Raw genomic sequence first — 14,982 nt, 5'->3', positions numbered from 1 at the left:
TCAGATAACATAGTCTATATATATTATTTGTAATAATGTATATACATATATTACTGTGTGTAAAAGTAATTTTACTTCAACTAATTAGATAGGGGCTATCAAGGGCACCAATACCTGCCACTATACCGCCTTCGTCTTCGCTCGACGATTTGGTTCTTAAAATATGTCCAACTTGTTTATTTAGTATTATATTATTGCTATCCCTAAAAAAATATTATATTAATGCTATTTATTGACAAATAATATGATTAAATACGAGATATTTCTCCGCTTGCGCTTACCCTATTATCACTCCATATACGCCAAGTTCTGTTACAACCTCCGATAAATCAAAATTATCTTTTGACGGTTCTTCAACGGCACGTATCAGATAGTTCTTTTGTAATGGGGGAAAAATGCGATCCATGAGAATCCACGCCGTCCTCTCCTGAGAGTCTCTCATTGAACTCAACCATGTCCTTATATCTTCATTATATATGTTATTTCCTCCTCCTTCTCTTTGTGGTTTGAGAACAAATTTGTTTGGTTTATTTATACCCATTTCCACTGCTTTTTCTCCATCCTTATTCTGTTGAAACAAATATATTTAAATGTATCATTTAAATATATTTAAATGAAAAATTGTGTTAAAAGTTATGATTCGCATCTAAATATTAAAAAAATGCCTCGATTAATAAGTTACTTACAAAATCTAATGTATATAATCCAGTAAATATTTCTTGCACTCTAGCAACAGATGTTTCATCTTTTAGAAATTTTTTCAATACACTGGATTGAGTCAAAGATTGTTGTACCTAGAAACAAGATGATTTTAAAAATATTTTATTTTATTCTGATAATATTACAAAATTCTTATTTCAGTTATAATAAATATAAATTAATCTTTGTTGTTTGAATATATATTTAATGCTTAATATCATTTAGTACAATTTAATATAACATTTGATATAAATAATTAACATTTTATGTAAATAATAAGATTTTTGTATATGTGCTCAACACTCTTCCCTATGCAAATGATTAAAATAAAATACATACTTTTTTAGTGCCTGCTAAATGATACTGTACTGATGGACATTTTATTGCTTGAGAACGTTCAATTAATAATCTAATATCCCATTCCTTTTCTGTAGGATAAGCTTCGAGTTCATAACCAGAACGATAATAAACTACAGCCACTATCATATTTGCACTAAAATAATTCAATGATTCAGATTTGTAGTATTTCAGATATTTATATTTTTTATTCAACCTTTTTTATATTCTTTTTAAAAATATTCTCTTTTTTCTTCTTGAAAGATTTTATGTATTTTATGTGAACTTTGATAGTTTAAAAAATGTAAACTATAATTCAGTTGTGTATGTAACAACTTACACAATTAATTCCTTATTTGGTCCCAATTTTACTTCCTCCAGTGTTAAGCTTGTTAAACTTCTTCTAATAATCTTTATCTTAGGACATAACTGACGAATTTGAAATTCGTGAAATCTTTGATCACATATATTATAAGTCACATCCTCAACAATAAATAATATAATAGCTCTAGAATACAGAGAATATTCTTGTTCATAAATTTTATTTATGTAAATATAGGATTTCTCTAGAATAAAAAATCTGTTTTATATTATTCAACTTACTCTGTATTATTGTATAATTTCCATGCATGTATCAGTCCCTCACAAAATCCAATAATGGCGTTGTTTTCTGGAATCTTATATATAATAATGATAATTAATAAGTGATAATATACACAAAACATATTAAAAATATTAAAATCAAAATAATACAAATTCGTAGACAATTATATTTTTTAAAGATAGTTGTAATAACTTACTTGTTCACATGCTTCCTTGGTATGTCCCAATTCTCCTAATATATATCTAAAATAAATATTTTTATCACATAATATATATATATATATACATGTAAATTATAAATATTTTTAAATTTAAAAATTATTCTGTAATATAAATTTTTACATTACGTACTTACCTATGATATTGAGATGTAACAGTAGCTAAAGCAGCAAAGCTAGTTGCTACTGTATTTATTTCAACTTGCTTTATCTTACAGCTATCATTGTGTAATAAATAATCTGATCTTAGTAATCCAAGACTTATGCTCTATAAAATTATAAGAGTAAGATATATTTTGTAATTTGCATTCTATATTTTTACTGATATACAAAATTTAATTTTGTATACCTGGCTAAAACCTTCTTCGTATACCATCTCGTATATGCGAAACAATTTTGCTGTAAATGGATCGGCTTGGATTGTGCTAAAATAAATATATAATGCTGTGTTACAACGAGATAAAAAGATTCCGATATATAAACTCACAATACCTTTTTAAACTATTTGTAAGAAATTCCTTATCATAGGCAATCTTGTGAATAAGTTCGTTTAATAAAACTTGTACACTTTTTACAGTAAAGAAAGGTTTCTCAGGAAAACTCGATGGTATCAATGTAAATGGTAGTATTTGTACTTGATCTTTATTATAATTCTTCGCGGATCGCATGGATATTCCTAAATAACAAAATATCACATACATCTGTGTGTTATCAATTATTATGATAATTTTAGATTTATATTATTTTCATATATTTATAGCTAAATCTATAAAATAGCAGAAATAACCACTTGTTATGTACGTCATATGTTTAATTACTAGGTGTTACTTAGTTGTTATCAGTAATAAGATATCATTACCGTGCATAAGTGTCCAATCTATCGCTTTATCTATGCTTTCTCGCAATTTCTCCTCCGAAAGAGGAAGCTGAATACAGGGCTTTAATCGAGAGGTAGTCATGATAAAATCGAATCGAATGAGAATTTACGTATGTTGTCGTCACGAAGTGTGTGCAATCCCCAACTATAAAAACGATGTCTTCACGAACGTGTTTGAATAACTTCCTCTACTTCGGTCTATTGGCGAAAGAAATGAAGAAATGGCTAAATGAAAAATAAAAATCTATCCATACGGTTATAAACAAACGATGATAAGATAAAATCTTTATAATATTTATACATACGATCTTTTTAATTTTCTAAGAAGTAAATGAGATGAAAAATAAGAGCACACATCAGGTATATGAATTTACATGTCCACTTCCGTCCGTTTTTCTGCGCGGCAGGAAGTCAATAGGTCCTGTTCTTTATAGCTGATCTGGCTGCACTAGTTTAGAATTTATCTTTGTCTCTCTACGTTGAAAGAAGAAAGATAAACTCTGAACTAGTGTAGTCAGTTCAGCTCTCAGTTCGGCTATAAAGAACAGAGCCAACAGCTGTTCGAACTTCGAACTTTGGCTGCTTAATGCATATAATTTACATTAAATAATTAAATAATAACAATAAATAAAATTATAATAAAAAAAAGTTTATACCGTCCTTAGGCTACTTTCGGAAACTCACTTCAATGGAAACGGCGTTGAAAATGTCTACGATTCCCAAGGATGATATAAACAGTTCTTTTCTTTTTTATAATGTACTGCTAATGCTTTAGATATGTTTTAAATAATGTTTTAAAAAGAAACATATATGTTTATAACAAACAAACATACATTTAAAACATATTTAAAGTTTAGAGTGTCATATGAAAGTTTTATAAATTACAGTTAAAAAAAACTCATGTTTTATAAATAAAAACTATCATCTCTCTTCATATTTTTTATGATTATTGTGTAATATTTTATTAAACTTGTAATTCACACATTCAAAAAAGCATGATGCGATGTTGAAAATAATATTGTTGATGGAAGCTCTTGGTCATGATTAAATATAAAAAAAAAGATTTCTAGAACAAATATAATATAATGTTTTATTTGCTGCGAGATGTATATATATAATTTTCTGATATAAATAATAAATAACGATTATACATTATCTATGCAATTCATATATAAATATGTGTATATAAGGCATATATATTATATATCTCTGTTTAAGACCACACTTTCTCTTATAAAACAATAAAACATGCTTATATAAAAATATAATCTTAAAAAATATATCAACTTCTCATTCCTATATATGTCTGCATAATTATCAATTGTGGATTATTTCATGTGGAAGGCTCTGTAAAGACATATATTTAATTATATTTGTGATATATATGTTTGATTTCTAATTTGTCTCCTATCTAAAAGATATGCAATCTTTAAAATCTTTAAAAGCAGTTTTGGAACGAACTTAATTCTATTTAATATCAATTATACGAGATTCATTTATGTATATAATAACGAGAGATAGTCGCTCGCATTTCTATATCTTATATAGCTGCCAGTATGATTAAAAATCTACTGGTTCAAAAGGCAAACGAGTACATCGCTCATAAAATTTCAACGAACGAGATTTACAATCGAGATAGAAATTACGTTTTCAAGCAACCAGAGAGCATAAGATCGTTTATACTATGTGCGTATATTTATAGACTAAGATTTCTTTCTGCGTCATTGAAGCGCGTTTAATCATCCAATCCAAGTCCCTTCGAAATTTCGTCTGCCGTTAATTTGTGCCCGCCCGAAGACGGTGGAGTTTCCGGAGCTGATTTTGGCGCTGGAGGAGCTGGTGGAGGAGGCTCGTAATTCGAAGGGGGTCCGGAACGATATTCATCATGAGATTTCTATATGAAAGAGAAAGAATTTACGAAACATCATTTATAAGCGTTATTAAAAACTTTACTCCGTATTTTTTAATTATATACATCGCTAAAGTCAAAAATACAGCGTGTAGTTACATCTTTTCCACGTTTGCTTAGACCGTCCAAAGCTGAACTAAACAAGGCAGATCCTATTCCCGATAAGAGATCCGATCCGCCAGAACTCTGACCACCGTATCCACCACCGGACGCCGGATAGCCACCTGGCGGTTGATAGCCGCCATAGCCTCCCGATGGTTGATATGCTGGTTGCTGATGATTTCCACCACCGCCGAGAACTCCACCAAGTATAGATCCTAACGTTCCACTCAGATTATCACCGGCGGCCGGCTGATTTGAAGAATAGGCAGGTTGTTGAGATCCTCCACCACCTAGTATCATCAATAAAAAAAGCCAGAGGCATCATAAATTGCTCTCATCTTAGGTATAGTATCAGGAATGTAGCTTAGACAGATAATCATCTATCCATTTATCTAGTCTGAGAAATACTCCCGTCCTTGGCAATAATTCCAACGCGATGATGTCACTCAGCCAGTCACGGCAGTATTTATTTACGGATTTTCTAGCTTATAGAATCACAATATATATCCATTTACAGAATTACCGAAAATACTATTCGCTTAAAATTAATTTGTTTTCTTAAAAATCGCAAATATTCCATATATGTGGAAGTTGATACATGTCAAAACATCTAAAGATACATATTCTCGATTATATCCCATGTGTTTTTTTTGAAAAATTCAAATTATATAAATATATACTATACCCAAGGCTCCAAAAATAGAGCCCAATACACCGCCACCGCCCGATTGCTGCTGGGCAGGATAGCCTTGCTGCGCGTGTGTGTTGTTTTGCAAGGCGCTGCTCGCCAGACTACTAGCTAAAGCCATTCCGAGAGACCCAGCTAAATTTCCAAAACCACCTTCACTTTCCGTCTTCGACTTGGAAGCGTCCGATTTTTCGTGATCCTTCTCTTCACCTTCTTCCTTTTTCTTCTACAAATAGTCGTGCATGTTTAAACTTTAGTGGCCTCTAACATTGTAAATGTAGCAATAAATTTGATTATATCTTTACATTTATCGCGTGCATAGCTGCCGCTACTCCTCCGGCCGCCACTAATCCGCCTATCGCTAATCCAACTTTGTCTAAACAATCTCCAAAGACACCTTCTTCTTCTGGTTTCTCAGGTTGATAGCCTCTGGATGGATTGTAACCACCAGGACCGCCATAGGCATCGGGAGGGGGACCATAACCAGCCGGCGGAGGAGGTCCGTAACCAGCTGGCGGTGGAGGTCCGTAACCAGTTGGAGGAGGAGGTCCATATCCACCATACGACTGAATCGTTGGATACAATCCGCCAGGTGCTAGTTTAAGGAGAAGAAGAATTGATTTATGAAGTTACAATATTAATAATATTATAATATTACAATTTTATTTAGAAATATATATGGCCTTTTACGTGGCGGTCCAAAATCAGCAGCTGGTACACCCTCTGGCGCTGTCGCAGGGGACTTTGGTGGATCAACTGATACTTGTTCATAATTGATGGAGTGTATCTCAACATCGCCGTCGATAACTAGATGGGTAACTTTTATAAATGGTAATCGATGAGCGAATTCTGCGAAGTGTCTACCGTTTATGGCAATCTTGTAGCAGTGAGAATCGCATAGAATCATCATTTCAAATTTCTGACCAGGATGAATCCACAACGGACCAGAGTTCTCCTCCATACCCCAGCTCATCGATTCTATGCTATTTCTGGTAACGAAACCTTCAGCGAAACGCGGGGACACGTGAATGGCTATGTCGTCCCTCGGATTTAACGTCGGTCCTAGTTGATAATTGACGGCAAATCGCACAGCCTGAGGTGGTACTTCGCCTCGTATTGTCACCATAGTACCTGGTCTCAAACCTCCTTCCACTTTTCCCACATATGGGATTTCCTGTTGCAAAATTACCAAATTTCAAAATAAGAATAAACAATTTTTTAAAAATAGAAATAACAGAGGCTCAAAATTTGACACTGTATAATTCTGAATATTAATTGTAAATAACAATTAGAGCAAAATTCCCATAATGATATCTTTCACATAAATAAAATAAGCCATAATAATATATATATTCTAATTTTATTTAACAAGTATCATGAATATATAATTTCTAATGATAATCATATAATTTATATTTTTTCTAATGACAATTTATAATTTATGACACAAATATATTATTTCTAATGACAATCCTATAATTTATAATTTATAATGGCTCACATATTATCATGTATAATTTATAAATACAACGATCATGATGAGTTGTGCTAAGAATGCGCATTTGTTTTAAGTATCGGCAATGCGGGTACTTTGCGGATCAATGGAAATCTCGTTAAAGAGAGATGACAAACCACAAAGTGACGCAAACAAAGGCTTACCGGATTCAGCACCGGGGAGTTTGCCATTTTAGTGATTACTTCGACGATCTAAACAGACTCCTAAGCACAAAAGACGTCAAACCTCGAATACTTTAATCAACTCTGATGACTCCGATCTCCGAACGCGTGTAACGAGACCGATGCACAACCGTTAGCTCTCCGAAGCGCCACGAAGCGCTTCTATTTACAGTGCTGACGTTTCTCATCGAGCATCGAGCAAGGTATGTCGCGACATGGCTTATGTAATCAAGGCGATCACGTGACGCCATCGATCGCGTAAGCCGTAAGCTATCGCGTGTAAATCCATCTTGGCTGCGTTCGGAAACATCACTCGTATGTATACGAGCGTCGTTCTATCTTTGTTATGTACCAAAAAATAAACAAAGATAGAACGACGCTCGTGTGCACATGGGTGATGTTTCCGAACGCAGTCCTCCTAAAGTAAGTTTTCGAGGATGAAGGAATAATCCAATTCGTAGAAAAGAATATACACAGGCTGAGTGGTCGCTTATCTTTGTCAGAGATCAGCTGATCGGCTCTGATATTATCAGAGTAGACATAGTCTTCTTCTTCTTCTTTGATATGGCTGGGAGACTTTCCGAAAGGAATTGTCTATACACCATTAACTAGGTATAGGTATTAGATAGGTTAATATATGATAAACTAATATAGGTATTGGATAGGATAATATATGATAAACCAATATAGAGGCATTATATAGGATAATGTGTAAAAACCTCTTTTTGAGTCATATGGGAGGATGGGACCCGAACGGAATCGAACCTGGAATCTTTCGATTACCAGCCTGCGACTCTACGCCCGGCGCCACGCATCGACTCCGACTCCTCAACACTCGGTCTAGATATATTATGTCTATGGATATTACATATTTTAATATCGTTGTCAAAAACATTGACTTCATATGTATGCTTTACGAATTGAAAGAAAAATTATTAATTCACAATTATTTCCAATTTAACTGCTTAAATTCATAAATAAAACCAAAATATTTCCTGGAAGCTTTTTTGTTAAACATCTGATGAGAAATATTTTTAATTCACATGGTAAATGTGTAAAAAGAGATAAAAATCCAACCAAAAATATACCTGCCTCTTTCTATTCCTGCTCTTTCCCCTTGATTTTTTATAGGATAGTATAGGGAAAGTTCACTCCAGTATACTATAAAATTCATTGCGTAAACTCGTCGTCATGACGTCACGTCCGTGCATGCGTGCCCGCCAATCCCGATGGCGTCTGTCCACTGAACTATATATTATACTGGAACCTGGAACGCGCACGGCTCTGCTGATTGGCGGCCAGAAATGTGGGACTGCGAGAATTTGTCGCTCTCAGACCTGTTCTTGTCTATTTAACTACGTCGACCACGTGACCAGATGTACTATCCATTCTAAAACCATTATCATAGTTTGAGGTGCAGTTTTTTAAAATACACTTTACCATTTTTCATATTTATTTTAATTCTCTGCTTTTTAACGTTTTCAACTATATAGCATAGAAATAAATATTTGCGTGGTATTAAAGATCGCGTGTGATTTGGCGTGATTGCGTGCAGGACGATGTTTTCAGTCATGGTAGTTCACGGTAAAAAGAGACAGCTGTGAAAAGCTGCAGCTATCCTTTAGTGGCCGCGGTAGTAGTGGTAGGAGCATAGCTGTGCGCGTTCCAGTATGGTATATAGGTCTTTTTATTATTTTTTTTTTATAGAGTATTTGATATAATAAAAGAGATAAATGCCAAAATAAATATCATCAATAATAAATACCGATTGCAATAAAAATAAATTTTGCCAATAGAGTATATATATTTTTTATAGTACTTAATTTCCAAAATTAAATATTAATTATCAATATTTATTACGAGTCAATAATCTTTTCTTTATTTGTTTAGGTTTATTTTTGACAGACTCGATAAAATATAAAGAACGATTTTCCGAAGAGTCACAAAGATATTATTTACGGAGAGAATCCCGGAAAAGTTACATAATTAACAGATACTTATAGCGTAGCGTACATTGACCGCCTACATTCATTTTCGTCTATTCACTGTTTAATACCCGGCGAAATTAAATAAACCCAGGCGTACTAGATGAAACAGTAGCGAGCAGAGTCTGTTTCTTTGGAGAAATAAATAGACGGACATGAGAATGATTATATAATGATGTCCAGACCAGATGTGCCTCTGAAACAATAAAAGGCGGAGGGAAAATTGTATACGTTAAATATCTGGAAAGCGTTTCGACGGTACTTTGTTTCTTAAACGATTATTAATTTGAAGAAGAAGATATATATTAGATACAGATATTTTTATCTTTGATAATATTATTTAATATATATATTTTTTTTAATATTATGACAATAATCATCTTTTGTGTACGAATTCAAAAAATGATATCGATATTTTGTTTATTATATTCAGATTTTTTTTAACCTTTTTTCCACAATTTTAAAACAAACTTAAAAAGATCTTTTTTTTTATATCGACTATTTATTAGTTAAAAAATACCTTTTAATATATTTTAATATACTAGATAATTCGATTTTTCACAGTTCAGATTATATAAAAAAGTCTTTACTAGATATATTTATAGAATATTTTTTTAAAGGGGAATTATAGACATTTGGCAAATTAAAAAATTAAATATTTTTAATATATTGTGTAAAATTTTTAAAACAAGTGCAAGGATAATAAAGCCTGTTTTTTATTTTAGATAATTTATCAATGCTGATTCTTGGCCATCGTGCAGGCGCGCATGATTAATTAGAATGCTATTTTTCGTCTTCTAATATCTTTTGTAATCTTTTATTTTGATTTCAGTATTAAAATATACACATTTTTAAGAAAAAAAATTATTCTATTTTTCATAAAAAATTTAAATATCCTGATATCCTTTATTATCGTTTAAATCTGATTGTGTTAAATTTATTAGACGCAATATTATATTGAGCAATTATAAATAAATGTCTCGATTAATTTTATTTGGATGATATAAGATTCTTTCATCGAATATCGGGGGAAAAATTATAGATTGCAAAAGGTGCATTTTATACAATCGTTGTCAAGAGACAACATATATACAGGGTGTGTCGGAATAAAGGTATTTGGAGCGTGATAGGGCTAGGCACTCTGGCGCACCCAAGATAAACAAAATACGATCCTCGTCATAATACGCCCGATTCACATGCGTAAACGCATCGTTCGTTTCGCAGCTCGCCTCATGGTTAAACGATCGTCGCGTCATGAATTGAATTAATTGAATAGCGTTCGATTACAGCTCAAGAAATTATCGAAGCATATATCTCAATTACAAATTTAGATTTAATTCCTTTGACTTTAAATGTCAATCTAATTTTGTTTTAATTAGAAATATTATCAAAAACGCAATGAATAAATTATAATAAATTTTAATGAGGGAAAGGATTTTTTGTAACATAAAAGATCAGACTTTTAGAGGATCGCATTTAAATGTGAAATGAATCTGAAAAAAAATACAGCTGTAATATAATTAGCATTTTTGTAAGTGATAATCGTTATCGTTGACAGAGGTGATTGAATGGTTATCATGTGACCGTGACAAGAGATGCGGGTAACCGATCAAGTTGAAAATCCGTTTAATCCAGAAAAATTAAGACTAATGATAGTTCCAGTTTAGGTTACAGGACGTGTCCGACACTACTATAGCTAAATGTGTGATAGGACTTTCAGGATCAATAAAAGAACTTTCGCTCAGGATAGCACACTTCCAAACAAAAAATCTTAAATTTACGACACGAATAATTATATTAATGTTTAAAATTATCATTAGAAAATTTGAAGCGTTAGAATTCGCAGGAAAATGTATTAAATTATACGATCTATGCTTTCAATTTGTCAGAGAATCTAACGTTCATTGAAATTGAAATCGTGAAACGTTTCTGTACATACTCGATGAATGTCATGACACAGACAAGGAAATATCTCTGAATTAAAATTTTGTATATGAAAACTCGTTTAAATATACGGTTTCAATCGAGCAAAATAGAATCAATAGGCTAAAATAATAGAAGCGATACCACGAAACCATCGTCGCAATATCAATCTCTTTAACGAATTTCTATCTATGCCGCAACCTATTTTGCTTAGCAAATAAGTTTCGAAATTTCATCCAGTAAAGATTAACAAGTTTTACATCGTATCGAATCTACCTAAAAATAAGAACAACAGTTTTTATATATATATATTTCAAAAATTACACTTATTGTTAGAGTTTTTTTTTCTGCTGGTCCGATTGTATCCAATTAATTTAAAAGAGACTTTAATACATTTCTGCATAATACTTAGTTGATATAATATTAAAAATTCTTTTTTTTTTCTTTATATCATTTTACACCTAAAATTATTGAAAAATGTATATTTTTTGCAAAGTTATATTTAACTCCAAGTAATTGTGCCAAGTTTGCACAATTAAACATTTTTACATGTGATCAATTTGAAAGAAATATTTGAGATTGAATCTAAATGTACAGGGTGACCACCCGTACACCCTTTTTCTTTCAAAAACTAAGCATTTTAGAGAAAAACGTTTTCAACAAAAATTGTATAGTTTTGAGGGGAACATGAGATAGTGTCATTGGTTTGACCTTGGAGGGCATTGTTAAGGTCAAGTCAAGGACACCTTTTATTTCTTAAATGGAACCCCCTATTTTTCATTGCATATTCTTGTAGCTTATCTCGAGAACTTTCCAAAATACTATAATAAAGTATTTTTTTATTAAATACTTTTTGAGTTATTTTATACTTTAATTTGACATATTTTGATATAAAAAAATAAAAAATTTTGTAAAATATTTAGTTTTCAATAATAATGAAGACAAATCAATGAGACAAAGAGTAATGAGACAAATCAATTAGTGCCAAAAAAAAACAAAAAGACAAATAATTATTAAAAAAAATACATTGTAAATAATTTTTTTAAAAACAATTATTTTTTTATACTAATTGATTTGTCTCGTTATTCTGTACATAAAAGTATTACGGTAAGGTTATCAAAAACTGAATATTTTACGAAATATTTTATTTTTTATATCAAAATATGTCAGATTAAAATATAAAATAACACAAAAAGTATTTTATGAAAAAATACTTTATTATAGTGTTTTGGAAAGCTCTCGACATAAGCTATAAGAATATGCAATAAAAAATAGGGGGTTCCATTTAAGAAATTAAAGATGTCCTTGACTTGACCTTAACGATGCCATCCAAGGTCAAACCAATGACACCATCTTATGTTCCCCTCAAAACCATACAATTTTTATTCAAAACGTTTTTCTATAAAATGCTTATTTTTTTAAAAAAGGGGTGTACGTGTGGTCTAGGACACCCTGTATATAATTTTTAATATAATTATATTTAACTCCAAGTAATTGAGTCTAATTTGTAAAATTAAACATTTTTATACGATCTGAAAGAAATATTTGAAATCTAGATTTTTTTCGCATATATTATATAATTTTTAGTATAATTTTTCTTATATAATAATTTCATATGATTTTAAGTAAGCAGTAAAATGAGCAGAAAAACATACAATATCTTTCTTTTAAATATAATTTTGTATATATCATTTTTTCTTTAATATACAACTTTTTTTATTTCTTTCAAAAAAAATTTTATTTAATATATGTATATATTTTATGCTTTCTAATAAAACGCACAAAGAAACCACATCGACAGGAGTGTGTCTTTCTACCTTTCTTCTTTTATCGGAACACGAAATAAGGAGTCTCGTCAGGATCAATAGCGTACGTGAGGGGACCCACCGAGCCTTCCTTACGAGTTCGCCAACATAAAGCGACCCGTACGCACCGCACGTCTCGGATCGGATCCCGTCGTGGCCAGGTGTCCGCACCAGCATGCGTGCCTACATTTTTTTGCGTCTGCGATCGTCTCCATCGACCTACGGAGACCTACCTACTATTCAACAGTTTTCATTTGCAGGTATAGAGCCAACGGCTGAATGAGAAAGGTATATAGGCACGCGTGTGCGTGCATCGTAAAAGCCCCGGCATTGACCGTTGATAATACACGAGGTGGTCCACCTACAAAATTACCACTTATTTTATCTTAAAATTACTCTTCTCGCATGCAACACCTGGAAAGGAAAATTTTTATGTATTATTAAATTCGCGCAGTCAATATTTCAATAATGTATAATCGCTATTTATATATATGTATATTTTATAAAGTAATTAATAAATTTTCCTATATATGTATATATCGTAACTATTCCATCATGTTATCAATAGATTTCAAAAATTCTAAAATTAGAAAAATTAAATAAAAACACTTATAATAAATTAAGTAAAATAAAAAGACTTTTAATAAACTAAATTAAATAAACAGATTAATTTATTTAAATATAGTTTAAAAAATAAATACTACTATAAATAGTAGTATATAAATATACTACGATTGACATTCCATTAATAAAATAAAAAAAAAAAAAGAAACCATTCTGCGTCGCATAGTCAAATGCCATTAAACTCTCATTCGCTAAAGTCGAATTTGCAAGGGAACATCGGTGCCTTTCTCGTTTACATTATTTCGCAGGCACAATGAGATGCTATTTTGGTAGCACGTACGTGCTTTTCTCTCTTTCTCGATGCAAATCACCCCGATTTCGCGATATTACATTAACTTAATAGACTCTCGTAACTTACAAAGATACTAAAATCAGGATCCAATCCATTTGTCAGTTTGGATCGAGCAAGATTAATAGAAAAGTGTATTTTCTAAAAATTAAAATGATGGATTAATATAAACAAAGTAGAAAATATTAAAATATTTTTCGAAATATAATTACAATTATATTACATTAGTATCAAAATAATTATATATTTTACATATATTTTAGTTCTCTTTTCTCTGCTTTAAAAAAAATTAAATTATATACTAATAATATTATTTATAAATTAAATTATACTTATAATAAGGCTATTTCTTTTTTATTTCAGATATCTTATATGTTTCAATAGACGTTAATATGATCTTAATAAGATATGTAATATTATTTGCATAAATATTGCATAAATATAAAAATGAAAATTTGGCAGAGTGATAAAGCTTACATATGATGAAAGCAGGATTTACATCATATTTTACAGATGAAAATACATCAAGTGGTCTCGAACAAAACAGGAAATTTAGAAACGTATAATTATTACGAATTTTATACACAAGAATTTTTTTAGAAATTCTCAAAATTTTCTATGATTAGAAGAAGCCTTATGTCATTTTAAGAATATACAGGGTCTCGTTATTCTGTACATAAAAGTATTACGGTAAGATTATCGAGAACTGAATATTTTATGAAATATTTTATTTTTTATATCAAAATATGTCAGATTAAAATATAAAATAACACAAAAAGTACTTTATGAAAAAATATTTTATTATAGTGTTTTGAAAAGCTCTCGATATAAGCTACAAGAATATGCAATGAAAAATAGGGGGTTTTATTTAAGAAATTAAAAGTGTCCTTGACTTGACCTTAACTATGCCATCCAAGGTCAAACCAATGACACCATCTTATGTTCCCCTCAAAACCATACAATTTTTATTCAAAACGTTTTTCTCTAAAATGCTTAGTTTTTGAAAGGAAAGGGGATGTACGGGTGGTCTAGGACACCCTGTATATTGTGTCAACTTATATATAAATTAAAATTAACAGTAAACATCTCCTTCCTTTTCAGCTTTCTGTTCTCTTTAAATAAGTATAAGTTGGATCTTTTTAATGAAATTTCGCATACTTTGTGTTCACTGAGCGTTTTCTTGCTTTATGGCACGTTTACGTTTACGACACGTGTGACGATGAACAGATACCGATTTCGGTTTACCA

The 14,982-nt window shown here is 31.0% G+C and overlaps 2 protein-coding genes across 5 annotated transcripts; both read right to left on the bottom strand.

Annotated features, from left to right (window-relative positions):
- Positions 1-7: 7 nt before the first annotated feature.
- Positions 8-3,210, bottom strand: LOC138936111 (glutathione synthetase). Of its 4 annotated transcripts, none has more exons than XM_070301207.1 (12): positions 3,039-3,210; positions 2,716-2,977; positions 2,349-2,532; positions 2,206-2,281; positions 1,994-2,124; positions 1,836-1,881; positions 1,639-1,712; positions 1,376-1,543; positions 1,039-1,192; positions 687-794; positions 282-568; positions 8-203 (listed from the first exon to the last, which is right to left on the bottom strand). In XM_070301207.1, exons 2-12 carry the CDS (start codon positions 2,813-2,815, stop codon positions 77-79), a joined length of 1,455 nt encoding a protein of 484 aa, XP_070157308.1. In that variant the 5' UTR covers positions 2,816-2,977; positions 3,039-3,210; the 3' UTR covers positions 8-76. The 4 variants fall into 4 exon arrangements, with proteins under 4 accessions (XP_070157308.1, XP_070157307.1, XP_070157309.1 ...); XM_070301206.1 differs by having other exon boundaries at positions 2,716-2,958; XM_070301208.1 differs by having other exon boundaries at positions 2,716-2,931.
- Positions 3,211-3,796: 586 nt separating this feature from the next.
- On the bottom strand, positions 3,797-7,356 carry LOC138936283 (uncharacterized). Its single transcript, XM_070301559.1, has 6 exons — positions 7,092-7,356; positions 6,123-6,606; positions 5,738-6,027; positions 5,430-5,658; positions 4,742-5,034; positions 3,797-4,627 (listed from the first exon to the last, which is right to left on the bottom strand). The coding sequence occupies exons 1-6, from the start codon at positions 7,116-7,118 to the stop codon at positions 4,469-4,471; spliced, it is 1,482 nt and encodes a 493-aa protein (XP_070157660.1). The 5' UTR covers positions 7,119-7,356; the 3' UTR covers positions 3,797-4,468.
- Between the last annotated feature and the right edge of the window lie 7,626 nt (positions 7,357-14,982).

The sequence above is a fragment of the Polyergus mexicanus genome, unplaced genomic scaffold, assembly GCF_030449975.1.
Source record: "Polyergus mexicanus isolate NDT 795.1 unplaced genomic scaffold, iyPolMexi1.0 SCAF_9, whole genome shotgun sequence".
Lineage (NCBI taxonomy): Eukaryota > Metazoa > Arthropoda > Insecta > Hymenoptera > Formicidae > Polyergus > Polyergus mexicanus.
Note: the sequence above shows the minus strand (reverse complement) of the source record. Positions and strands in the feature narration are given on the sequence as shown.